The following is a 26,987-nucleotide window of genomic DNA, read 5'->3' as shown; positions in this document are numbered from 1 at the left end:
GGGCTGCAAGAATGGAATTTACATTTTTCCAGACACGTCTGCAATCTCTTTTCCCCCATTGTGTCAGACTGACAATAACAAAATATCCTCCTCCCACCTGCATACAGTAAATCCACAGTAGTAAAGTGCTGGTGTGCTTGAATGAGCTGGAGAGCCATGTGACTACTTCACCAAGGACAGGGGCTGAGCTCTGGGGGGAGGTGTTTGATGTGGGTACAGTTCTTGGACAGTAATAGCACTGCAATATCGTGGAACTTGAGCTTAGCTGCTGACTCCTGAACACAACCTGGATGCAGGCTATGAAACTACGCTCTACGTGTTGTAATACAGCAGGCCTGGTTCCAGGTTTATGAAAAGAAACTTGTAGATAAGAGCTGCTTCTGTTGCCAAGATGCTACGCAGACTTTTAACAATTTCTCTATAGATTTCTACAAAAATATAAAAAATTCTATCAACATAACCATTCTACAGAATTCCTGTGGATTTTGTACATTTTGTTTAAAAAAGTCAAATTCTATAAAACCCCCCCGAAGGTATTTAAAATGATTTGAGTATTATTGCACACACTGCAGTACATTTGTATTTGTCTTTCAAAAGGGCATCTAGAAAAATCCTATCTGGTTTAGAAAACAATCTATTTTACATGGATTTCTTTTCCTGAATGCATCATCATAGAGTATCTTTTATTGGCTACTCTTTACTGAATATTCATGTATGATGTAAACTTTTTGTGACTTCCACAAACCTTGTCAGTAGGCAAAACCCCAAGCATTAAAATAGAACAGCCTTTAGGCTTTCTGTTACATTTGGAGTTGAGCATTTGGATTAACATCACATCACTGTTTTGTGCCATGATTTCAAGCTAAAATGTTCAGTGGGTTTTTTGTAAGGAAGGATCTATAGAGTAGTATCATCATGTGAACACGATCCTAATCATTAAGGAACCAGGGATGGCAATTTTAGTGGCCTAGCTAGTTTCCCAAACCATTTAGCACATGTGAAAGGAAAAGCTAGGGATCATTACGAGTGTAAAACCAAAAAGGGATTAAGAATATTTCTCAGGCTTAATGCACTGTAATTTTATTATTTCCTTAAATATGATCTGGGGGAAGAACTGATGAAAGGTTTGTTTGAAATCATTGCTTTAGACAGGCTTAACTCTGGATTTGGGCTGGCATATCAAAGAGAGTGGGTTCTGTATGGGCCTGTGGTGAAGAGGGGAAAAATGTCCCAGCCAAGAATTAATCTAACTGCAGTAAATAGTACAGAATGTTAATCCTCCTACTTCAAATCCACTGATTGCCTGACTTCCTGCTGAAAGCCCTACATTTCTCCTGGACATGTAAATCAGTAGGGATTGATTATGGAGTAAATGTCCTCAAGTGAAAATAAAGGGGCTTAGGACCTCACATAGGCTGTGGGGTGCAAACAGCATCTTCTCCTTGTGTGTACACTCCAAGCTAATGCAGATACACGTGGTGGAAGTAGCCTAATCTGTGAATGGATAAAAGGCTGTACATCAGCATGTTGTAGTGATTTGAAAAGATCAGTAGTTCTCAAAAAGTTACAAACTCACGACTGACAGAATTAGCACAAATCCTCCTCCTCCCTGTGCTGGTTCAGAGGCACCATTCGTGGACTTGGTTTTAAACCTGTGACTGTTGGCACACTTCAAAGCATGCCTGCAGTCTAATTTAGCCTACATCTTAATGTGATTTCATGGAAGTGGAGTGGAGTTAATGTCTGGCTTCCATCAGTCATGTGAGGAGGGGAGGTGTCGAATGGGGCCATCCTCTCATGGTTTTCAGGCTGTGCTGTCCAGTTTTACAGATTGCTTTTGGCAGTGGGCATTAGCACAGGAGTAAACAGGTAATTTCTGAGATGACTAATGTTACAAAGTAAGACATGAATTCTGGGTTTATCTACTTTATATCATCATGTTGCTGCTTAAGGCTATTGATAGATTGGAAATAAAATTGCGGTTGGGGTCATGTAAATTAACTCTAGCAGTGATAGCAAAATACCTGGCTGTTTTACTGAAAATCAGCAGTCATTTCAGTACCTGCAGACTTTCTTCCATGTAATCTGTAAAATAACTTGCAGAAGTGCCTTGATTCTGTAGAACATAAGCATATGATTTTAATTTTCAAGAATTATTTAAATATGATCAACCTCCAGGCATTTTAGGCAAGAGTTTAACTTTAGGCATGTGCTTAAGCCCACTGCTGTGCCATGTCTGCCCCGAATTCACCCACTGCAAGTCCTAAACTTGACCTCACTGTCCTTTCCACAGAGTGCAGAGAGGAGGAGCTCCACTGCAAACAGAGGGACGAGGGAGGTGTAAAACTCAGCAAAATAAATAGTCCATCCTGGAGACACTGGAAAAACATCTTGGAAGTGACCACAGGCCTTTGTTGCCTGTTTCCTAGGCACATATGAAAATTAACCATGGACGTGACTTTGTGAGTTGCCAGTGGATGATCTACAACATCCTTTCATAATCCAGTATCTTGTACTGTTAAATGGCTCTGCCTTCACCGTCCTCAGACATCTATCAGCATGTTGGACCTTCCTGGGTCTGAGCACTTGCTTTCACACTCTGAATGTCAATTTTATGCAAGATTGGAATATTCTGTTAAAAAATTGCCACTGCGCTTCTGTACTACGCAAACAATCATTTTCCCAGAATATCATTGAAGTCCAAGGGGAAAAATAAATTACATTAAATAATCCTTATTTACTGCTGACTGTGGGATACATTTCTTCTGTAATGCACTAATCGGCTACATTTTGTGCTTTGCAAAACAAAATGAAACCCAAACAAAACAAAACAAAAAAAAGAGAAGGGATTAAATATATATATTTTTTAGGTTAAAATATTCATAAAAACCAACTTTATCTCAGAAATATTCTGAGATACATAAAATAGAAGAAAATTAAATGAGTCTTTAGTCACAAAATGTACTACATCCCGCAATGCTAGATTCAATTAATTTAATAAAATATAATATACATATAGATTCTGCACATTGTATTGCTTTTACCTAAGCAGAACATATGCTTAAGTAAGCGTGATATAGGTTAACCACTCTTTTAACCAGCTGGTTCTTAAATCTTTCTTTGGAAATTTTTTACCCAGTGCCATTTTGGAGTACAGAGTTTTTTTTAATTTTTTTTTTTCTCTATTACATGAAGGGAAGAAAACATTTGGCACCAACAGAAAAGTAACTCAGGGGTCCATTTCCGTTTGATCAAAGGAAAAGCTAGGAAGTGTCAACAAGTCTTTCTTTGGGGTAGGAGATGTTGACATACTGTCTGGAAGCAGAGAATCCCCTATATCCATTGAATCCTTGGACTCACAGGATGGAGCACGCCTCCTCAAGCAAACATCTCCACTGGCAGGTGAGATGCTGTGAGGTCCCCTAGGTACCAAACTCTGCCCGTCAGGTGGATCTATAGATATACAGGGAGGGCTCAGTTTCTTCTTCTGCCGCGTTCCTTGCAAGCCTTCCATTTCACTGACCACCTGACTTATAAAGCCAGAGGAGCTGGACGTGGAATGGTGCTGAGGGCTGTTTTCCATGGAACAAATCTCTATTGAATGTCTCCTTTGATCATCTAACCAAGAGGGCGGTTTTTTTAGCAGACCCTGGGTGTCTACACTGTGGTATTTCTTCAGGTCCTTCAGTGTCACGTTGCCGGTATTGCCCACGTTCCTCTTAGGAGTGAGAGGCTGACCCTCTGAACAGGCACTCGAGGCTGTGCAAGTTTCTGAAGTGAAAGGCTCCGAGGAGCTGTTTATTTCAGATACTTCTTGGTCCATTGAGTCTTCAGGGGTCTCCTGATATGAGTCTGCACAAGCACAGGATGCTGGTGCCTGCTTTGAAATATTATACTGATTGTGGGAATGCTGCTGCGTATGGACACTCGCCCGACTCCAGGCAGCCAACTCATTCGCTTCTGAGGGCGTCAGAGCCACTGGTGACTCCTCCTTGGGCACAGTGGGGACATTTGGGTCAGAGAGCTCACTCACCTCGGTGTGGAGATTCTCCTTGCTATCCAGAGAGTCATTCCTTATAGCCATCTGTATTGGAGCGCAGAGGGGTTGGGGAGGAGAGGAGTTGCCAGGTGAGAGAGACAGACCAAACAAAGGTTAGTACAGGCAAGGCACAGCATTTACAGGACACTCAGCTCTGCTGAGATCCCTCAGCACAGACCCACTGACTCCTGTAACAACCTGTGTTGTGGGTTCTACCACTTCCCATCGTCAAGGACCTGTGCGCCTGTCCCTGTGTGGCATCCCTTCACTCTTCCTAAATGGTTGACCTTTAGCTTTCTCCTCGAAGTATGGAGAGCTGCAAAACCAGAATGCCCCCACCCAAACTTAGTCATGTTCTTGTTATGCAAAGGATGAAGGTCTACAGCAAAGCCTTCAATAATTTCGGCAACCCAGGTGTGAGCAGGAAAGAAAGATGTGCAAGTGAGCCTGTGCATTCCCTTCTCCAGCTCAGGTGATGCTGAGGGCCTGGAACAGGATCCCCAGAGGCAGCAACACCAGAGCAACCCTGCTGTGTGCCAGTATCAAGGCAACAGCCTGTCCCTGGCTTTGGTCCCCTGGCTGGAGCCGCGACTCTGCACCATCTTACGGCAGGAGCTGGAAATGCTGGAGTCCAAAGCTGGACTAATAATAAACTGTAATTATTTCAATTCATTCTGATGCTTAAGTTCAGGCTTCCTAAGGCACATTTTGCCTTGGCTGTCTGGAGCCTTATGCAGTATCAGTGCCTGCTGGCAGAGGGAACGTTGGGCATGTTTTGAAGGCTTTGCCTTTTCACTGCACTGCGTTCCTTGTCAAAAGGCTTTATAAATCAGCCATGTTAACTGGCCCTTAAAGGCTGAGTCTCTGTTTGAGAAGACTCTTAAATGATCTTAAAGATAAAAATCTTCACAGGAAAATTTGGAGGAAATGCATACAGCTGGTCCCAGTCCTTTAGAAAAGTGTAAGGAGATGAAATGATGAAATTCCTCATGCTAAGGAATACTTTTGTGACAAATCACCCCAAAATGATCATACACTTTATATAAATATTGTCCCGCAAGGATCATTTGAGCCAAATGATCTCTATTCAGCACAGCTCTCGTCAGCTGCAGTGAGTCCATGTGTGCACAGAAACACCAGAGTCTATTGCAGCATCTGCACATTGCTCTCCCGTTGTCAACGGGGACAGCTCAGAGAATATTTAATATGGCAAACAATTTAATCCAGTGCTGGTGAATCCTTTCTAGTTAAAATTTCACAGCATAACACTGGCAACTAATCAGTCAGGAGTGAAGTTATGCTGGTCTCCTCAGCACCAGTAGTTTTAGTGAGTGTTTGGGAGAAGAAATCATGTTCATATCCTGAAAAGAGACACAGACCACACGGAAGTCGAATACAGAAGCAAAAAGTAATTGTTGTCATTACTTTTGCTTGCACACCAACCTGTGTTGCACACCACGACAGTATTAGTCACCACCAGCTCTTTCTTTGCCTATGATACAGGCATCTGTGGTTGTTGTTAGTAGTAACTGTACAAATGTTTTACTGGTTTGTTTGAAAATAAAAGCACCCTCTGCCATCCCAGAGGGGTGTACACCTGTAGCAGCCACAGCTTGGTGTGGGCTACACCTTGGATACACAGTCCTGGAACTACAGAATCAATATAGGTTTAATTTCAGGTAGAATTCCTCTGGAGAAAAGCCTTTGTGCCATGCACTGCCGAGGAGCCCAATCCTCAGCAGGAATGTTCTCCCAAAGCATCCGATCCACTCGTCTTCCTCTGCGAGTGCATTGCTAATTGTCAAACATTCCGGAGTCTAAACTGGACGTTACTGTGGGGGCTGTGCTCGCTCTCCAGCAGTCTGGAGGGAAAGGGAGGTTAAACACACATGTTTTAATGCTCAGGGAAAGTGCAAGGACCAGGTATGTGGTGGACAAGGTTTATCTATTATAGATTCAGGAGAGGAGAGGGAAGGGAAAGAACAGAAAAGAAAAAGAAAAGAAAACAAATCAGAATTGCATGCAGTATATGTAATGATAAGGAGAAATGGGTACTGGAAACAAAACTGCTTTGCCAGTTTGGGCTATTTGATGTGCTAGTGAGAAATTAGTGGTAGCAATAAAAAGGAGCAAAGCAGAAAGCACCTGAGCAAGCAGAAGTGCTGGGGCTGTAAAGGGAATTTTGCCTCTTAAAGGACCAAGTTTCCCAGTGTCTGGCCATCTAGACTGCAATTAACAGTAACAGAGACATCACCAGAACAACCTCACTCTCCCATCAGCCAGCCTGGGAGCTCCTTGTTGCTCAGGAGCCTGCCCAAGGCTGGGTTTGCCCACGGACTGTGTCTGCTCACTGCCACAAAGCTCTTTGCTCTCTGTCACTCCAAGAGCATGTTCATGTCACTGCATGAGCAGGGAGAGGGAGGGAGGGCAATAAATTGACTTAAACGTATGAAAGGGTCTAGAAAAAGAAGCCGTCAAAGATATGAACAAAATTAGACTGGAGAAGATGGCTAACATGGTAATTTATTCTGGCTAGATTGCTTCAAAAGGATGGGTCTGTTATTCATTAGAAAGCAAGAGAGAGTGGCTATGAACTGGAATCATGACATCAATTAGTTTCCCCATTAGTGGTGATTGGGGTAGCTGGCCAGCCCTGTGTGAATGAATACATGCAAGGAATTTCTTATGTCAATTTAGTATTACAGACTAATGTAATTGTTAACCTTGGTACTTCACATCCATTTTTAGAGCTTAATGAGTCAACTGTCTAATTTGTCAATGTTGATTAAAAGATGAAAGAAATGGGAATACTTTCATTCAAAAGCAAAGAAATTGCTTCTGAAAAAATAGAACTGATCCCCTTTGTGTATGTAAAATCAGGCATGGAAATACTGAAGAAAGCAGAGTTTTTGAATCAGATGTGCTTCTGGTCCTGGTCCAGCTGCACAATCATTGAAATATGCTTAAAAATGTGAGAGTGAAGCACAAGTTTAAGTATTTTACTAAAAAAAGATAAGTCTAAACTTATGTTTCCAATCAACCAGACTGGAATCTTTGATTAGATCTCTTAGATCTTTGATTGAATCAGGATTTAAATCAATGCCAGTCAAAAACCAGAGATAAAACCAGTTTCAAAATAAAATGTGTTCTGCTTTGCATATACTAAAACTTTTTAGAGCTCACAGCTGATGGAAAAAGATTTTAGTTTTCAATTCTCACTGTAAAACCAGTATGCTTCCCATGACGGTCTTGCATACGAGATAACCAATTTCCATGAAACACTTCTCCTCTTTTGGGAAACCAGAGGAGTCAGAGGAGGGGTGGCCTGGGATGGAGCCTGCAATCCCTGTGTCCTTTCAAGCACCGAAAAAATCACAGCAGTTAAGAATTAGTTCCTCAACCCCAACGAGCCCCTAGGGAGCATTTGGCTGCATTTATGAGGAGGATTAAAAAAAATAAAGTGCTAACAATGTGGAGAACATTTAGGCATGTTGCCAAAGGACATGATACTCATCACGCACATTCTTTGGAGACTCCTGGATGGCTTTCAGATCAAAAACCATCAACCTTTTTGTTATTTCTGTAGGAGAATTACAGTTCTCTGGAGGTTTCTCTGTGAATCCCTCCTTGAATTTAAAGCATGGTTAACCAGGAAATGCATCAATATAAAAGCTCAGCAGATTTATGATCATAACTCTGCTTACCTGTCTGCGGAGCAGCCTTTCAGCAGAAGGCGAGTGCACCTGCTGGGAGACCTGGGGCTTGCTCTCTCCCACCAAATGGTCGTGAGCTCTTACATGGTGGAAATGGTCCTTTGGGATTTGCAGGAGAGAGCTGGTGTCTGCTGGCTGCGACTGCACTGACGCCTTTGAACCTTGCGAGGGGGAGAAGAGGCAGAGATGGGACATGTTCATCCAAGAGTTGTGTCCCAACCTCAGTGACCTCCCAGGGAAAACTGCTGTGCTGCACCTTGGATCATACAGGCACAGAAAAACCACTGAATTCAACAACTGGCTCTCCACAACTGGGAAAAAACTCCCATCTACTAATAAATTACTCCAGCATTGTCTATTATTTCATTTTTCTTGGCATTTTCCCCTGATACAACTGGGACTAGCTCCTGTTGAGAACAGAAGACTAGGAACTACAAGTTCATCTGAACTGGCAATTCCTGCATCCCTGCTTTTGGGCCAATAACTTTGCAGGCAGCCTCACCTCTAAGCACCGCAAGCATCTGACTTTGAAAGGCTCTAGAAGGTGTCTCCATGCCTGAGCCTGCACAGAGACCAACTGGTGGGAGCTCCAAACCAGCAGGCACATGGAAATGGAAATGAAGCGAAAGGGAACAGCACCTGGCAGCTCTCAAGGCTGGTTTTACAAAGCCTCCCAGGAGAAGGAAACACATACTCTCCAGCCTCTTCCTGACCCTTTGTGGTTGCTGGCTACTTCTTCTAAAAGGTTTGAAACTCTGCGTGCTCCCCCCACACACAGGCTCAACGTTTTTCAAAACAATTCATTTAACCTGGACTGCATCCCAGAGAATCTCATTTGTCCTGGAATCTTTCCCAGAACAACAGCCCCATTACTAAGGAGTATTCAAACAAATACCTCCTGCAAGCGCCAGTGTTTCTGACAACAAAACCTTCTCAGCTTGAAATATTATGGCTTGGTTGTGGTGATTTATTAGAGGCGCCTGGCACCTCTTGCTGTCTTCACTGCACTCTATAATATTACAAACTGTAAACAGGTGGGGTGACGTCCTCCACCCTGAAAAGCAGTGACATTGTAGGTGGAAGAGGACAGTGATATGTCAGAATTTGGGCATCTTACCCACCTCCCAGCACTCTGGCCTGCTTAAGATGATTGGAATTTCACCAGCAGGAGAAAAACACAAGAGGTTTAATTGCCTAATGTGGTTATAAGACATCGGCTTTACCTCTCCAAAGTACTTCTGCTACACCTCAGTGGAACTGTTTTTCCTGCGGATTTATGAGGATGCAATGCCTGTCCCCAGAAAGCCAGGGCTGTCAGATAGGACTACTCAGCTTCTCCAAACGGAAACTGGGAAGTGAAGTCTTGAAAAAGAAGGGACTCAGAAATTACCCAGTCCCTTGCTGACATAGTTTTTGTTCAAGACAGTGCAAATACATCCCAATTAAGGGTCAACAATGAAGCACTGGAAATTCTCACTGTAGCAAACATGATTCTTTTTTGTCATCAGGAATTTCTTGACTGTTACAGAGACCCATAAATTCTGGCTCAACTGAAGCTAATGGGAGATTTGCTATTGATTTCAATGGGATTTTAACTGCACCATTAGCATTATGTGCAAACAGGTTCTTCAAATCACCACTCTTGACCTTGAAAATTGTGTATTGTGGCAGAGATTTCTCACAACACCACATTCATCTTCCTCCCTTGTACCCACATCTTTTTTTATTTGCTTCTGTTCAACAGTCACTATTCATCCCAATTCTTATTACTATGCAAATTTCAACATCTTATTTCTAATCTGTTCAAATCTCCTACCATTCTGAACAGTGCTGAAATTATGTTCTGCTTAGAGGCTTTCAAATGGCAATGCTTGTAAAAACTTCCCTGTCTTATTGGTGACAAATGTCTAAAATGATGGCATGTACAGACGAATTAAAGGTGGCTCCATTCACTTCCCAGCCCCAGATAACACCTGGCAGGCAGAGGAACTGGGGACACAGGGACAAGCCCTGGGAGGCAGCTGCAAGGGCAGGGACAGAGGTGCAGGCAGGGAGAGCCCTCCCTGTACCTAAGAATATCTCTGAATTTAGCTCCAAGATATATATCCCAACCATGCACACTGGGAAGAACAATTCCACACTCTCTCATTCTCCTGTTCATCTCACACTGAGACATCTCTCAGTTCAGCACATTTATGTTCATTTTACAGGCATTTAGAGACACCATCTTCCCATCTTTCATAGATGTTCCCAGACAGATCTTCTGAAACCTGCCAGAACAGGTACTGCTGCAAAAAACAGACAGGAGGAAATATTTCTCTACTGGGATTTCTCCCCTGGGGCCTGGTGGGATGGATAGAGCACAGGCTGTAGGGACTGTAACCTTAGGGAACCAGGGAGGGGGACAATCAGAGCTGAGCCAGGCCACTGTGACATTGCCAAAAGATTATGACGAAAGGAGTTATCTTAAACAGGGCTCTGTAAATTGTGGAGGGGCTTTGCAAATTGTGGAGGGGCTTTTCAGAGCCATTCCACAGGTCTAGATACACAGCTGGAAACCAGTGGCAATTTTCCCCCTCCTACTGAAGAGCTTGGTGTCCTGGGTTGCAGTGTATTCCATTACCATCCTCAGGAGCTGTTGAAATCAGGTGGGGCAGTGTTTCCTTGCCTCCTCCCCCCAGACTATCTTTCTGTTCATGGCCCATCATTGTCCTGCCGCATGACTCCCAGATAACTCCCTCCGGACCATCTTCTGTTAATGAGCCTAATCAACACTTGGCCTCATGACTCATTACCCCATTGTGAGATGCTCCACCCAGAGGGAGGAACCAAGCATCCCATCGTGGATATAATCTGAGACTCTGAACACCAGAGACAGACTTTCCACTGGATTTCCAGAGGACAGGAGCTACACAGCCACCACTGGACCTTCTGAGGAAGAGCAGACCCTTTTCTACAGGATCAGCGCTTCAGAGGACTGCAGCCACCATTCTAGCAGACTGCTACCACCACCCTGACTAACAGGGTGCCACGTTGTATCCTGACTCTGTCAGTTTAACGCAGTGTTATCCGCCTTTATTTTTTTTCTCCCCCCTCCTTTTATTTCCTTATTAAATTGTTATTCTTACTTGGTGTCTCCCACTAGTTTGTTTTCAAACTATTACACTTGGAAAACCACAACTCTCGCTCTATTGGAAAATCCTACTCTTGTCCCAGCTGAGAGAGGTGTACCTGACTGGGACTTGTGATGTGCCGGCTTCCTGTCGCCCAGGGAGGCAGGGCAGGGGCTGGAGTAGGGAGGCTGGAACATGTAGCTGTCGTTCGGCAAGGAGTGCGTGCGTCCCACTGAGGGCTTCCTCACGCTCAGCAGGTCCTTGCTGGGGGACAGGGTCAGCGTGTCGTCCTTGGAGTGGAGATCAGCCTGAGGGGAAGAAAAATGTGAGGAAGGCAGGAGTGGAAGGATAGGAAAGAGGAGAAGTGCCCAGAAACGCGAGCGACAGCCATTGCAACCAGGATGGCACGATGGGCATGCACAGGGTGCACGAATGGATCTACCAGGGAGCCATCCCCCTCCGTCGGGGTTGTCAATAAACTCTCACACAATGGACCACAGAAACAGAGGAAGCCACACCATAGGAATAAACCATGACTATTTCAAGGATATGCAAAGAAGGCATCATGCCTCAAGGCCAGCAAAGGTCACATGCTTGGCAGAACTTTGACCCTCTGCTCCCTAGGTGCCCTCATCAGCAAGGCAGGCTTTTGCAAAGGTGAGTAGTTTCCTCCTCTGACAATGAAAGAAAGAAAACCAAACAAAAAACCCCAACCCAAATGCAAAAACTAGTTTATCAAAAATATTTTCTGTTCTGGCTCACAGCACAATTTTATTGGATTTTCTTCTCACAAAATGAATAGCTAAACCCACTTTATTGAAAAGGATATCTAAAGCTCTACTGCTTCGGGGTGAAAGTCATTCTGTAATTAGAAGGGATCTAATGCAAGCGAGGGCTATTGTATATAGGTTCACTGTGGAATTTTTACAGCCAAAGAGACTCTTGGAATGGGCAGCCCCAGAGGCAATATTGAGTGGATTCAGGTCTGATTTCATAAGAAAATATTTCCATCCCAGAAATGTTCTTGGGTGTTATTGTCTTGGAGAGTATTAGCAAAAACTGAAGCAAAGTCATCTTCCCACTGTATTTCTAATGAAACAATTATTTAATCATTAAAATGTCCCACATGAAATACACAGGAATAAGTTTGTGCCACTGTAGTCTAATACAGTATTTGGCTGATCATTTTTGGAAAACTTCAGGTCTTATTTTCTGACAAATTTTCCCTTCACTCAGTGCATTACAGGTTTTCTGGAATCAACCCAGATTTTTTTTTAATCCCAATTTTATCCTTCAATCGTAAAAACGAAATTTCACTGTGGCATTCATTTGCACAAGAAACATGATGAGATTAAAAGGAATTTGCAAAAATGAAAAAAAAATGAGGAAAAAAGAAGAAAAGACAGGGAAGAGGAAAAAAAAAGAAGACCACTGTTGCAAAGTTAATGAACAAAACAGGTCTGCACTGCCACGCAGCATTTGTTTCAGTCCTTGGGGAACTGCTGATTTGGATAGAGCTTAGATACAGCCTAGATAAGGGAGACTGCAGTCTCCTGATACAGCCTGGGGAAGCAGAGCAGAACCGGTGCTGGTAAAGCCGAGAGTTTGGATTTGGGAACCTCTCTGTCCTTCCCTGCCTTCCCCTTCTACCCAGTTCATGCTGTGTAGCCATCACACTACTGAGCTTAAAGCAGAAAAGGTGCCCTGAAACCTGAGATCTCAAACTCAGACCCATTTGGATCTGAACACGAGAATTTGGATTCGAGATCCCATCCAAATCCAACCTTCAGTGAACCTTTCGGTTCATTGACAGGATCCAATACCACAGAGGGCTCGTTTCCACTTTTGGATCATCTTGGCGGAAATCTCATGAGTGAAATTCATGAAAACCATTGAAAATGGCTGCAAAATGATCTTCCCAGGCCAGTCCACAGAGCAGTGGGAGCACATGATTTTTTGGTTCAGTGGTACTTTTGAAAAACATGTTGTTTTGGCTTGACTGAAAATCAAATCCAAGTTTTCCTTGAACAACAACAACAACAACAACAACAACAACAAAAAAAAAAAAAAAAAAAGAAAGAAAGAAAAAATCCCAATCCAAATCTATTTTGAGTAAAACAAAATATTGGGAGATATTTTTCAACTAAAGCCACATCTAAATGAAGTGTAAAAACATTGCATTTAGAAGAGATTTCAATGAAAACTTGCAGTTTTTCAGGAGTTTGGGCAACTGTTGTGACCAAACACTTTTTTGGTAGTGATAAAAATTCACAAAATCCTTTGTTCAACACAGTTTTGCTTTTTTTGGAGAGGGGAGACAAACCATCTTTCCTGGCTATACCCTTGAGACTTTGCAATGCTGTCAAACAAGGTTGTCTAATCTGATTCCAAACTAGGAGGGTTTCTCCTCTGTCCAACTCTCCATACTAATTTTGAAACAAAAGGCCTCGTACAAGAAGTTAAATGGAGTTTACAAAATCTTTTGCACAGGATGCCATGAAGCATGATGGGAAATATTGTCACGGTTTAAGAGATGTTTCTCGAATAAGTGCTAATTAGGATGACAGTCAGCTAATATGGCAGAAAATTTATGAACAACACAAACATCCAAAGGCAGGTACATGAACAACAACAAAGAAAACAAGAATGATCTAAAAATGTTGGGGAAGGAGTTATGTCTGTTGTACAGCAGAAAAAAAGCACTTGACTGCTACACAGCTAAAAATGTCTAATGTTTCAAAGAGGACATGGTTAAGGCAGGGTTCAAAATACTGGTTATGTCGGTCAAAATGACACTGAATAGTCAAAAAAAATTTTTTTCCAGCGTGGTGACTGCTAGAAAGAATTTTGCAAAACAAGTATCATCTCAGAGAGATCCCCATTTGTTATTTGTAAAGTAAACAGTCTGGCACCAATCATGCAAAAAGCCTTGTGGTGCCTGTGTTCGTAATGACAAAAATCCACTCCAAACCGAGGGCTTGGGCCTGACCCCTCAGCAGAGGACACGAGCCATTAGCTCATGGGTGTCTCTTCACACAGCGTCACTGATTTGTTTCAGATGGGGAGGAAATGTCAGCCTTGACACTTTCCAAAGCTTTTTTTTTACTACCTATTTCACTTGTAGAAAATACATTATTTTTATACATAAGACACCACAAGAAAAATTGAAATAACCACTCATTCCTCACAAGGAGCCAAGGTTGTGGACACAAGAGTGACAAAACCCAGGACCTAATGGCATTAAGGACAGTGTCCTGTTCAGGGAAGAGGTTGGTGCTATTTGGGAAGGGGCTGGAACTGGAAATGCCATTAGGCAGGTGCAGAGAGGTGGGAGCAGTATTTAGAACCCTGTAAACATCAGACTACACAGCGACCAGTGTATGTACATTGCTTTCCAGAGCACTAAGTAAGTGTGTGTTAATGTCATCAGGAAAAGAGTCATCCGTCAGAGCTAAGGACCAGGACTTTTCAGAGAGAATATCTGACGTCAGAGACAGAGCCTCCATCTCAGCTAGAGGGATCTAAAGGGAGAGATGATTAAACATAAGAAACCAGGACACAAATCTTTTGGAAAAGAAAATTAACAAAAGGAAAAAAAAAGTATCATAATCTAAATACTTCCAGACACTAAAGCAATATCACTGCAGTGGGAGAAGCTACATCATGCACATCATTACTGGGGACAGAACATTAAAGAAATTAAATATAACAAAGAAATTAAAAAAGGAGTGGGACATTCATACTCCAGTGCTTACCAGGGACCTGGGAGGGGGTTTAAAACCATACACTAATGCTAGCATTGTATTTTGCTGTTCTCCTGTCTACATGAAGAAGCAAAAGTAATACTACTTTCATACTAGAGAGATTTATCCTCTTGGCTGTGATCAAATACAAGAGGCTTCAAGATCTAATTTCTCTGAAGTTGTTCCCCCCCCAGTAACCATGCTGGTTTCTAAGCTAAACTTGTTGAGTCTGCAAAGATTCCCCAAAAACAAAACCATTTTTTCTGATGGGGTATGGAGTGTGCCTTTCCCTGTGCCCCAGGGAGGCTGCAGGGATGCCCTCCCTTAAGAGGCAGGTGGGACCATAATTCACTTCCTCATGTCTAAAAGGGCACAGGGAGAAACTTAAAGCTTGATTTTGGTCAGCAAACACCTTCCTAGTGCTTTCAGCTCATTTTGGCTGGCTAAAGAGCCTCCAGTGACACCAGTATCTGCCCTACTAAAGCAGCCAACTGCATTTTTCAGCCCCCAAATGCCCCTCAGGCCTGGCCTCAGCCGCCTCCTCTGGCACTGAGAAATCCTGAGCTGGGAATCGGCTCTACACAGCCACACTCATTCTGTTTTCATGCATCTTGCACAAATGGATCCCCACTGAAGGCATTCAAACAATCAATAAATGTCTTTATCAAATCATTGATGAAGCTCTCTCCCTAGATACAGAGGTCTTTTTATAAGAAATGTGAAAATGCCACTTCAGATTTTAGAGGAAAAAGAGGGGGGAAAGGGACTGCAGCATCTCCCCCAGAGCAACAGCTCTGCTGCCAGGCACTGTAAGAGGGGGTGTCTGCTCTGCAGCAGGCCCAGTTCTTCCCAAATCCCCTCCCTGGAAACAGTGCTCATGGCACCAGGAATGGCATTTCATCAGGTGACCTCCAGACTTGGCTCACGCTCGCAGGGGCTGCCTGCTCTGGGCAAGTCCCAGGTGCTTCCTTTTAATTTCTCACTGTGCATTTCTTTTGCCGTCCTCTGTGCTTGAAAAGTCTTTCAGCAGCAATAAATCTTCCAAGAGAAAATACAGAGGCCCAGATCTCTTGCATTGAAGTTGTCAAAGGACTGGCTTTTCTCACTCTTAGAAATGGCAGCCGTGGGGTGGAACAAATCCAGCGATGAGTGAGCCTGGAGAGGCTCAAAATTCAGCTGAGATAAGTAAGAGGGTCAGGCTCCTCTCATCTAACCTTGGCTTTGATATCTCCTCTAGCACAGTCATCCGCTGGCAACAGATGAGAGAGATGATTTGGAGCCCCTGATTTCGTATAAGGCTCCCCAAAAAGGCATCACTGCAGAGGCTGCCAGCCTGAGGACAGGAATCCCTAAGAGGGACCCACCAACCGGAGCCAGGAAAAAGCTGTGCAGGGGCGTGGTGGACACCAGCAGCTCCTGCCCGCTGGAGCTGCCCTGCTGGGAGCTGCTATTAATCAGGTTGCTTTCAGGAAGTCCCAGCACTGCTCTAAATTCCTGACTTGCCTGAGAACATGACAAATGGTGTGAACAGAAAAGCCAAAATGTAAACAAAACATCACCCCCCTTCAGCCTTCCCAAACCCGAAATTGAGTTTGAAGCTGTCAAAACATTTTGTTGGAAACATCCAACTGATTTAGACCAGTTTTAATTATGGGGGGGGGGAAGCTTAAATTTTACAAGAAAAAGCCATTGCAAATTGGAATGCTATATTTTTTCATTACAGAAATGTCAAAACAAACCCATTTTTTTGCTGCAGCAGCACTTTCTGGTGAAAAATGTTGTGACAAAAAATTTTCAACCAGCTCTCACTGAGTTTCCTACTGACCCTCTGCCTTCCCTGCCAAAGCTACTGTCTCTATTCCTCTGGCAATTATTAGAGGCAACCACTTCCTATAGGTTAATAGACTCTGGGATGCAATATGGAGCAATCAGAGGGAGACATGTTATCCTGCTATATAAAGACCGGCAGTAGGATTTCATCTTACCTAAGCTTGTTCCTTTCCTCAAATGAACCATTGAAAGTTGGGTAATTTAGAGTGTCAGTGAGCTCATAAATAAGCACACTGATTTAACAAGAAAACTTCTGCTATTTTTAGCCAGAAAGGGGGGAAAAATAGATCAAGAAATACGGAATTTTCTCAATTCCAATTGCAGGAAAAAATAGGTGTGCTTGAATTATTATTATGGTCACTGCTGTGTTTTAGGGAAAATATTTGCTCTAAAGAATAACGCACTTTAAAAAGTAGGTATTTTATTCTAGGAAGTAAATGAGCTAATTTTAAACAAGCACTGCCTGCTTGAGAAAGCACTGGAGCACACAGTTACTTTTGTGCATCATTAAGGGCTGCCTCCCCTCCTAAATTCACTAGATCAGAGATGAGGATCTAGTTTACAGTGACCCATTTGCAAGAAGCCGCTTTAGGAAAACTCTTCAAAACTGGATTTTCATGCAGTACAAGTAGGTACAGAACACAAAGATCATTTGATGATCCCCAGCAGCTCAGGCTCTGCTCTGGGAAAACCTCACACTGTGCTGCAACGCTCTGCAGACATGCCCTGACACAGACTGCTGTGGAGCCCAGCTTAGGAGTAGGAAGCCAAATACAAGAACCCCACTGAAGGATGGAGATGGAATTTTGTGCATTTCTCCTCCAACACCCATGAACTGTAAATCCCAATGAAAAACTCCTTAGTGTGTTCATGAGGGAAACTCCGAGCCTGTTCTCTTCCTCTTGCATTGATACACAACATCATCAGCTCCCACAGAAAAAACCAAACTGACTTATGCTTCAAAATCCCTGGGACTGCATTACATAAAGAACTTTAACTTGCTATTAAAGGTCTCAGTCAAATTGAGTTTGGATGGAGACTTTGCAGGAAATTAGGAATATTAACCTGGTTCTCAGAGTTGTAATATTCGGGAGCTGGGAGGGCATAATGATGGCACACAGAGCCTGACAGGTTGTCCATCAGCTTCAGCTCTCCTTCCAGAGATTCCTGGATCAGCAGTGATATGGTATCAAACAAGTGCCTTTCCTAGGAGGGATGGTGTGTAGCATGCAGAGAGAGAGAGCAAGCCAAAAAGAGAGGAGGAAAAACGTGAGGGACAGAGACAAAGAGAAAAAAAGGACAGCATATCAAACCCAATGAACAAAATGAGGGGGAAAAAAAAAATAGAAGGGGGGGAAAAAGGTGGAAACGTTCAGGGAGAACAGCAGTATCAGGAACAATGGGACAGGAGAAGAGGAGAGAGAACAGTGCAGTAATATCACGGTGAGCAGAGACAGCTTTCCCAGACATTACGAGAGACGGGGCGACGGCGGCTGCCCCGGGACCGTGGCTGCTCCCGCCCGGGGCCCTCCTCGGGGACAATCTCCCTCTCAGCAAACACGGCCGGTCACTCCTGGGGGCTGAGCAGCATCTTCCCATCGGTGCTGTCAACTTCTACAGGACACTACTCGCTGCAAGGCTTCTGCACACACAGTGCACGCTTTTGAGCTGCAGGACCTAATACTTGACACCTAAATCCATATCCAGAGGGCACAGAAATTAAAATAACCTGACTGGAGAGAAGCTGAGCATCCTGTCCATGGAAGCTGCAGCTGAATAGGATGGACATGTGTCAGGTCACTAATTCATGTGCCAGACATGGGCTGAGGTGCCCCCAGTGTTCTGGCCAATGTCAAACCAGCTGGCCACAGCACTGGGGTTGTACAGAGCAGGGTCTGGCTTTTGCAGGCAGCAGGGGAATGATTTCAGGGTGCACCTTCCATGTAGGGAATGCCCCGTGCATACAATGAGATGAGGACCGGCGCTACAGTCAAACAGCACACGGTGCAGAAATCCCAGGAAAGAGGCAAGCAAAAGAGCATGCTGTCCTTGCAAGGTCGTGTCCTGGGAATTGTATTCCTCTGCTATCATGCTCAAGCATCAGATTTGTCCTGAAGATTTTGGCTGGGAAAATAAATAGTCAGAATAAGATCTCCTGGAGGTTTTTGAGGTTTCTGTTTGAGGGAAAGAGAAAGAAACACACTCTGGAGTTCACGACTGGAATAAACCCTTTCCCAGGCCACCTCCAGAGAGGGCAGGTTTAACAGACTACAGAGTGAGGGTATCATTCCAACTGATTTGCAGTTTTGCCATTTCTCTTTTTTACCAGTGTCAGTCCTGGTGCAGGACAACAGGGATGACGACAGTTTGCCAGTACTCTGCTCAACACATACAACAGTTGGGATGTGTTGTTTCTTCCTAGAGGACGTAGTAAATCTGGATTTCCCCATAGTGCCCTGAACTCCTTTTTCCTGAGCCAAAGAGCAGCTTTGGACTCCATCTCAGACATCAGAGACTCTAATGGCACCAGAAATTTCCAGTAGCTTAGGAACTGAAATGAAGCTTAAGCAGGGATTTACTCTCTTTCACCCTTGGACTAAAGATCATAAATGAGTTTTTCATGCATTAGAATACTCATTAGTCCACCCCAGGCTGAGGCCAAGATATGCTGTTGTGAAATCATGATGTAATAAAAGTTAATGAGGTCTGTGTAGAGTTTAACCCAATTTGCAATCAGCTAAGACTAAAAAAGGCTGTATTTATTAAGTAATTTCAGTTCAGTGACCTCCCAAAGAACTTGTCTGGGGCTTGACCTCGTGTTTCATTCCTCAAACTGAATCTTCATCCAAAAACTGTGCTTTAGGGAGATGCGGTGCAGCTCGTAGCAGCTCCCACATTACAGCCATGCTCCTGCTGGTGGGAGTTCTGCCACTAGCTCTGGTGAGCTCAGGTTTGAGTCTCCTCTGGATTATTCTATTGTTAAAAGAATCTTTTCTTACAAGCCTGACTGCGGGGATGGATTTTAAATTGAGGTTACATAAAACAAATTTAATACTGAAGCAAAGATTAGCCAAGTTTTATTCCTCTTTTATGTTGTGGTTCATGGTCTGTATTAGAAAAGCAAACACATTACACTCATGATTTTGCTATCACAAAGGTCCAGTCAAAACTCTGAATTAGAGTAAATTTGGAGCTAGCTCTGAACTCTGTGGCTTGAGTTGACCTCCAGAGTAAATTGCAAAACTCTCTACCTCCAAACAGATGCATCAAGGTGGTCTGGAGACCTGCCTGGGGTCTCTTCCCTGCAGCATTGGCTCCCAAACCATGCAAGAGTCAGCAGCAGACAGCGGGGAATACAAGCCCAGGACACCTGGTACACGCCTCTTTCATTACCAACTCGTGCAAGTCTTCCCCCAACAAAAATGCAGGTCAAGCCCTCCTCACCCTCCAACCAAGATTCTCACCATATGATAAGCTAGTGAGAGCTGAGAATCCACCTTGATTTGCATGGGATTGGTAAATCTGCGGGGGCTCTCGGGTCTCTCTCCACCAGTGGTGCCTCTCCATGCAAAGATGTCCGAGGGGCTGTGCTGGCCAGGGCTGATGGTCTTCATCTCCATCTCTAGTTCTGCTTCGAGCTCTGCCTCCTCCTTTGCCTCCTTGTTGCTCTCCTCCAAGTGCTTCATGAGCACCGCGATCACCACGTTCACCAGGACAAACTGGGCTGTCAGCACAAAGGAGACGAAGTAGATGGGGGAGATGACGGTGTTGTAACAGGTGGACTCCTGGTCACAGTCACGCAGCGTGTCCTGGAAACGGGGGAATGATCACAGAATCAACCAGGTTGGAAAAGACCTTGGAGATCCTCAAGTCCAACCTATGACCAACTTATCAACTGAACCATGGCACTAAGAATGGAGGGATGTGAAGAGATTCCAGCATGAACTTCAGTCTGCAACGGGTTCTCCTTTCATGAAGAAAACTGAGAAGATTTGGCAAATTTCACATCTAGAACAGCAATACACTTGCTGACAAAACCTTAACATTTACCTTCATTATCCCGTTCCAGTTGTCTCCTGTGGATACTCGGAAGAGAGTCAGGAAGGCCATACCAAAGTTCCTGAACGTGGCATGCCGTCCCAGCCCCTCGCAGGGGTGTGTGTCATCACACTCTGTGGGACCAAGCACAGCTGTGAGACCCCCACTCCCACACCATTCCCACCCCTCCCACCGGCACAAGAAGACTCACCGAGGTCTCCAAACAGCTCCACTCCAAGAGCTGCAAATATGAAAAACAACAACATGAAGAGAAGACCCAGATTCCCCACCTGAAAAGAGAAAAAGAAATGGGGGGGAAAAAACACAACAAAAGAACATTCATTGATTTTTTTGTTCCAGACCTGTTCCTTGCTGCATTCTTTAATCCAAAACTTAAATGGCTTCGGGGCAAAAATGACCTCAATGTGAGGACTGTATCTCAGTGCTTCGGGAGGGAAATGTGATTCTCTAATGACAGCAAAGATAAAATGATTAGCATTCCTCTGCAATAGGAAATGAGCTGTGGGCCAGAGGAGCTCTGGTTCGATACGGCAGTGGGTTACCTGCGGCAGCGCTTGCATCACGGTGTCCAGGAGGGCCCTCATCCCCACAGCCATCTTCAGCAACTTCAGCACTGCAGAAGACATGTTTGCAGTATGGTAACGGCAGCGTTAGCACAGAGGCACAAACTCAGTCCCTCTCCCAGGAGCACAGATTATAGGAAGAGAAATGTGAAATCATGTCAAGTGTTCTCCATTAGCTGCTACAGTCCCTGGCCTTTTTACATCGCTCCTCGTTGCCTGGATACTATCAAAATTCTGTGAATAGCAGCATCACCTACCCTGAGACTTGGAGAAAGTGTTATCACTCTGCCTGGCTCTTCCTTCCCCACTTTATCTGTGTTGGACTCATCTCCTTCCTCTGGTTATCATGAGAAGTTCCTTTCCCAGCCCTGGGGCTACTTTCCCACTTCCATAGGCTACCCACTTTCATACATGATTCACTGAGGAATGATTTACACATCTCTTCCAGACGGTTGCATTTCCAATTGGAAGCTGCATGTATTTTTAATTCTGAAAGGGATCCAATGCACAGAAAACCCACTTTTTCCCTCTCTTGAGACACAGCAGCATTTAATTTCTCCTCCTGCTCCTTCTCTGCTTAGATGAGGTCTGTAATCAAAACAATTATTCCTCAGAGCACAATACCCTTCAGGAGGGCCTGGCAGTACTTCATTAAGGGCCTGAGCACTCACATTTTACATCTTCATCATTTGGCCCTGACACCCCCCTGTTCTGAAAAATCAGGCCCCGAGGAAACTGGCTCCCTGACTTGTCTGAGGGGACAGATGGATACAGAGTGACGAGGCATGCTTTGTCACCAAGTGGTGTGATGTAAAGCCTCATAGGAATTTAAATTTATTAGATGCTCATCTTTTAAAGCCAACATACTTGAGCTTGTGTTCTCTAATCCCTGTTAAGAGATGACTTTGATTTGACTGGAGCAATTTTCCCAGGTGCATCTGTGGGAGTTACTGCCATAGCTACTTCTCCTTGATTTCTAAGCTCTCAGCCTTCAAGTCCTCTTAAGGCAGAAACACACGGTCAGTTGGCTCAGCTTTTTGGCTCCTTGCAAGTATTTTCCCCATTGTTCTTTTATTTGTTTACAGCCTGTTGATGCCAGAACTATGCACATCATGATGGGGATGTGCCCCAGGACTGTTTCCCAATGCTTAACTCTCCTGGTGCAGACTGTGTGCCTCAAACATGAGTCAGTTCTGCTTTATCCCTCTCACCTCGAGCGATTCTGAGAACCCTCATGATCCGGATAATCGTGGGGTTAATTGGTAGTGAAGCGTTCACCTCGATCTCTTCCAAAGTGATGCCCATGATAGACAGCAGCACGATTGCCAGATCTAATTGGTTCCATCTGGAGACAACACAAAGTGAAGTTCAGCATCTACTAAGAAGCTGGCAAGGGGAAGCAGCTTGTTTCACACGAATTCCAGTCATTTCAATGGTTTGAGCACTCAAATGAATCTGCAGTATTTTTCTGAGGGTATTATACAAAAGCAGTGATGTTATGAAATCATTATAACTAATGCATCTCATTAGAAAATCAGCCAATTCCAAAGATATCCTTGACTGAGGGGAAAGAGGAACAAAAGCTGGGCAGTTTTCTACCCAAAGGCTGCAAACCTCAGGAGAGACACTGTGATGTCTGTCCAGCCACTTCTAGACATGACACTCATGGACCTCAATGTGAGACCTGCCCCAGAGAGAACAGGACCCCCATGTCCAGTCCTTGCAAAAAAATTGTGTTGGGTGAAGGAAAGACCCCAAGGATTTGTACCAGGCTGTAGAGAGAGTGGTAACTCCAGCATGGACACACAAAATATGGGGACAGGGATAGAACCATCCACTGGAAGCTGAAGGGCTCATGTGAAGGCCTGCTTAGTGCCCTGTTCTTGGTATTAACATTGAAGAAGGCAAAAATGGGAGAAAGAACCACTAAGGACATAAAATTTGTGTTTGTGAGGTAAGAGAGTGAAAATCTAGATAAAGACACAATGTCATCCACTGCTCCTCATCTGCATAAAAGAGAGGTCCCTTCTTTCTTTCATGTTCACTCAGGGCTAGATTCTTTCTCTTGACATAAATTTGGTCACTTCAGCAGGTTCTCTTCATTATGTGGACATGCAACTGGTGTGAGAAGAGAACTGGCTGCTTGGTGTGAGATCTATCCCTGTTTCATCTGTTCCCAAGGGCCAAAACGGTGCGATCCCATTCCTTGGCATGCACAATCCATTCTCCAGCTCACATCCCAAGCCTCCACCTACCCAGCATTCAACCAGTCACACCAAAAAGCCTTCATACATATCAGACTCACAGCATGGGGCAGAGCATGGGCATTCAGGACATGGAATGTGGGCAGCTCTCTGCAGAGCCTGCTGCTGGCCCCGTGGCCACAATGGAGCTTTTGTTACCTGTCTTGGAAGAAGCGGCGAAACCCAAAGGCAATAAGCTTGAAAACAGATTCCAGGACAAAGATAACAGTGAAGATGTAATTGCAAATCTTCAGGGCTTCGTCAAGAACCTGGGATGTGGACACAGGATGGGGGTTAGATGTTAGCACTGCAGAGGGGCTTTGCTGCCTCCAAACCTGACTCTTGTGTCATCACTTACCCGTTACAGTTAAAAGTCTTAAAACATGGGCTCTCTCTGATGAAAAATGTCCCAGGGAGTCAGGGAGTGCACTTGCTGCCTGGTGATAAAATCCCAGGAGGGGCTGACACAGGCCCAAGGCACAACTCACCCCCCTAGCAGCAGCACAGCCCCAGCTGGGATTGCTGGGGTGAGCAGAAAGAGCTGCTGCATTTGCTGGTCTCAGCAGCACAAGACCTCTTGTGCTTTCATCAGAGAGCTGAATTTCATCCCACTTGTTCGTTTGTGCAAGTGCTGGCCAAATGGCTCCTTGCTGACAGCCTCCCATTACTCCTCACCTTGAGCTTTTGGCAAGGAGCAGAACAGAGGGATGGCATGCCAGGAGAAGCAAGTGCCTTGTATTTTCCTCTGCCCCCCTTCCCTCTGCAGAAGTCTGGTATTTAATCCAAGTGCATCCTGGCCGGGACAACTCTTGCACAGTCAGGCATTGAGCTACATCAGAGGTGATTTCATCCCCAAAAGCTGATGAAGGAACACTGTGGCAGCAGCATCCTTCCTGGCCTCTTAAGTAATGTGGATTGAATTTCTCCCTGCTGGTGTAGAGGATGGTAATAACAATGTCCAGGGCACTGTTAGGGAACAGGGGAGATGTTCCCACAGACCAAAACCAACATTTGCTGATCCCTGAGGGGGAGAAATCACAGCAGAAGGAGTTTAACTCATGCACTCATGCCTTTGTGCTACAGTTTAACTTCAAGCATCCATGGACAAAAATCACCTCATCTGACTGAGAAGCACAAGCCCAGCTGCCAAAGGAAGCCAAAGCTTTGAGCAAGCCTCCCTGCCATACTGCAGGGCACTGGGGCTCTGCAGCAAATGAGCACATTTAGCTGGCTGAAGCAGCTCTTTACTCAAACCACCTCTCTGCACACTGCAGCATTCCCACCTCTCCAGGAGCTGCAGCATCTCCATCTGGGGTCTCATCGCCAGTGCGTCCTGGTATATCCCACAACCAACCCCTTTCAGCACCAAGAAATCACCAGTTTGGATATAAATCTTTTTGGTACATTTAGTCTTCAAATATTTTCAGGATCCCAGCCATCCATCACCCAGACCAGAGGGATTTCCAGGCCCTGATTCTGCAGGACTCAAGCATGTGTATGACTCTGACCGTGCTGTCATCCCAGCACAGCCCAAGCTTGGACTTACTACCCAGATGCTGCATACCAGAGGCTTAGAGACAAAATGTTATTTTCCTAAAGAAAATGAAAAACAAAAGCCTGCCCAACATTCTTATAATGCAAGAGAAAATGCAGCTGCAAAGCGACTGCGGTAAGATGCACACTCTAGAGCGACTCCAGCCCAGGCTCCTTCGCCAGCAGCCTTTTTCATCACCAAATGACTGAATCATGCAATCAGCCTTCCAGGGTATTTAAAGGTGACCTGGACAGAAAAAATAAATTGGGCTTGTTCCCTTTCACTTTTGGCTTATGATAGACTGGAGAATATCCCCCCCTGCCTCCACCCCCTGTTGTTTGCATGTTTTAGTTGTTTGGGTGTTTTTTTATATTAAGTATTCAAGTCCTGTCTAATTTTAAAGAATATTTCCTCCTATTGTGTGTTGTATTTATTCATTCTGAAAGTGGCTAATAAAAATAAGTACAAGTTATATGGCAAAGGCAGCTATTTCCATTTCATTCTTATGCACAAAAGACTTGACATCCCAGGACAGGCTGTTTTCATTTTCACAGTATGAAAAAGACCCAGGAGGTTAAGTGCAACATATTAAAATGCACTTTAAAGACCAGCATGGAATCCAATTCCTGTAAAAATTGGGTCCTATGGGGATTTAGAAGAAACTTTGCAAAAAGACCCCAATTCACAAAATCTTCTTTTTCCTTTTTCTCTTTTTTTTTTTTTTTTTTTTGGGGGGGGGGGGGGGGGTGGGGTGGGTGTGAAACATAATTAAAATGGAAGATATCAACGATGACCTAATCAAGCAAAGCAAGCAAACCTGCTCCCAGCCTCATTTTCAAAGCAGTGAGTTTGCACTTAACTAGAAGGAAGAGCTGCAATGGGATCCATGTACCAAAAGCCCTGGGTTGAGCTGGGAGCCAGTTGTAGGATGGCTACACTCCACTGACAGAGGTGGAGGTCTGACAGCAAACCTGGCCTTAACCCTGCCCAGCACAGCTCTGCATGTCCCCCTGCCTGTTCCCTGCAGCTGTCCCAGTACCTTTGGCTGCTGGTAGTGCTCCATGGCCATGGTGATGACGTTGAGGCCGATGACGCCGGTGATGAACAGATCCAGGTAGTGGCTGGTGCACATCTGGTGAATCAGGAGGCGGAAACGGGAGTAATCCGAGTAGTAGGGCTTACACTGAGCTTCTGCAGCGGGGAGGAGGAGAGCAAGAGGCAAATCAAGGGATTTCTCTGTGTCTTTCTCAAGCCAACGCACCCTCACTCTCCAACTCCAGGGATGATAAATTCTAGACCAATCACAGCAACATGCTGTCTTTTTTATTTCCTTTTTTCCTTGCTGGCATGTTACCATTTTTAATACACAGCAGGGCTCCCGTCATCTTACATCCAGTAAACATCTTCAGTGGGACATGCTCTATACTCAGCCTTGTGGCATCAGGGATGAGGTGAGCTGGGACTAGTGTGCTGCTAAAGATAATTTTTCTCTGTAGGGAAATTTAAGTTGAATTTAAATTAAAACAACAAGTTTTGTTCCTGCTGATCTTAAAAGTCCCCAAAGCATCTGAAAACCCAATTAATGGTCAGATGCTGGGGACAGATTTTACTAACAATTGCCTAAAAACACAGGCCATTGAGTTTGTGATAGTCTTTGAAAGAGAAAGAGTTCAGGCATATTAGGGTCTTTGCAATAAACTGGAGAGAGAACAGAATTCAACACTTTGGCTGTCAGAAAAATGGTCCATAAAAATACCGAGGAAAACAGATCAATGAGCCTTAGTGATCAGAAGATAATGATCCTCCATTTAGACAAGATTATCAAAGCCTAGATTTCACTGTCCAGCTCAGTCCCATGTTCAGCTGCCTCGGGGATGACACGTGGCCTTTAGACCCTGAATGTTCCTAGAGATAAACTCATTTACTCACCTAATCTCTAATGAGGAAATGCCAAGGCTGAGTATATAATTCAGTACAATTTTCCAGGAGGCATTATAATGCAGATTGAAGTGGAAAGGGCTGTCTTGAAGATGTCAGAGTATAATATTACCCTCATAATTAGATGATCAACTGGTTATGAAAATTATTGAGCTGTAAGAATTGCATGGTTGATATTTAGTGCTCCAGAGCAAATGTACAGTTTGACACAT

General features: G+C 44.3%; 1 protein-coding gene across 2 annotated transcripts in view; it reads right to left on the bottom strand.

Moving 5' to 3' along the window:
- Positions 1-3,229: 3,229 nt before the first annotated feature.
- Positions 3,230-26,987, bottom strand: part of CACNA1G (calcium voltage-gated channel subunit alpha1 G) — a gene marked incomplete at its 3' end in the record, with an annotated part of 97,798 nt that continues 74,040 nt past the window's right edge. For both annotated transcript variants that reach the window (XM_082293824.1, XM_082293825.1), the window contains 12 exons: positions 25,877-26,028; positions 23,463-23,572; positions 22,272-22,405; positions 21,040-21,110; positions 20,688-20,766; positions 20,489-20,610; positions 19,903-20,247; positions 17,504-17,644; positions 14,252-14,386; positions 10,984-11,173; positions 7,744-7,913; positions 3,230-4,084 (listed from right to left, as the gene is read on the bottom strand). In XM_082293824.1, the coding sequence (XP_082149950.1) occupies positions 3,230-4,084; positions 7,744-7,913; positions 10,984-11,173; positions 14,252-14,386; positions 17,504-17,644; positions 19,903-20,247; positions 20,489-20,610; positions 20,688-20,766; positions 21,040-21,110; positions 22,272-22,405; positions 23,463-23,572; positions 25,877-26,028 (2,504 nt within the window). The remainder of the gene's footprint in view (positions 4,085-7,743; positions 7,914-10,983; positions 11,174-14,251; positions 14,387-17,503; positions 17,645-19,902; positions 20,248-20,488; positions 20,611-20,687; positions 20,767-21,039; positions 21,111-22,271; positions 22,406-23,462; positions 23,573-25,876; positions 26,029-26,987) is intronic.

Source organism: Coloeus monedula (genome assembly GCF_965178545.1).
Source record: "Coloeus monedula genome assembly, chromosome: 19".
Lineage (NCBI taxonomy): Eukaryota > Metazoa > Chordata > Aves > Passeriformes > Corvidae > Coloeus > Coloeus monedula.
The sequence above is the reverse complement of the archived record's forward strand: the minus strand, read 5'-3'. Positions and strand labels throughout refer to the sequence as shown.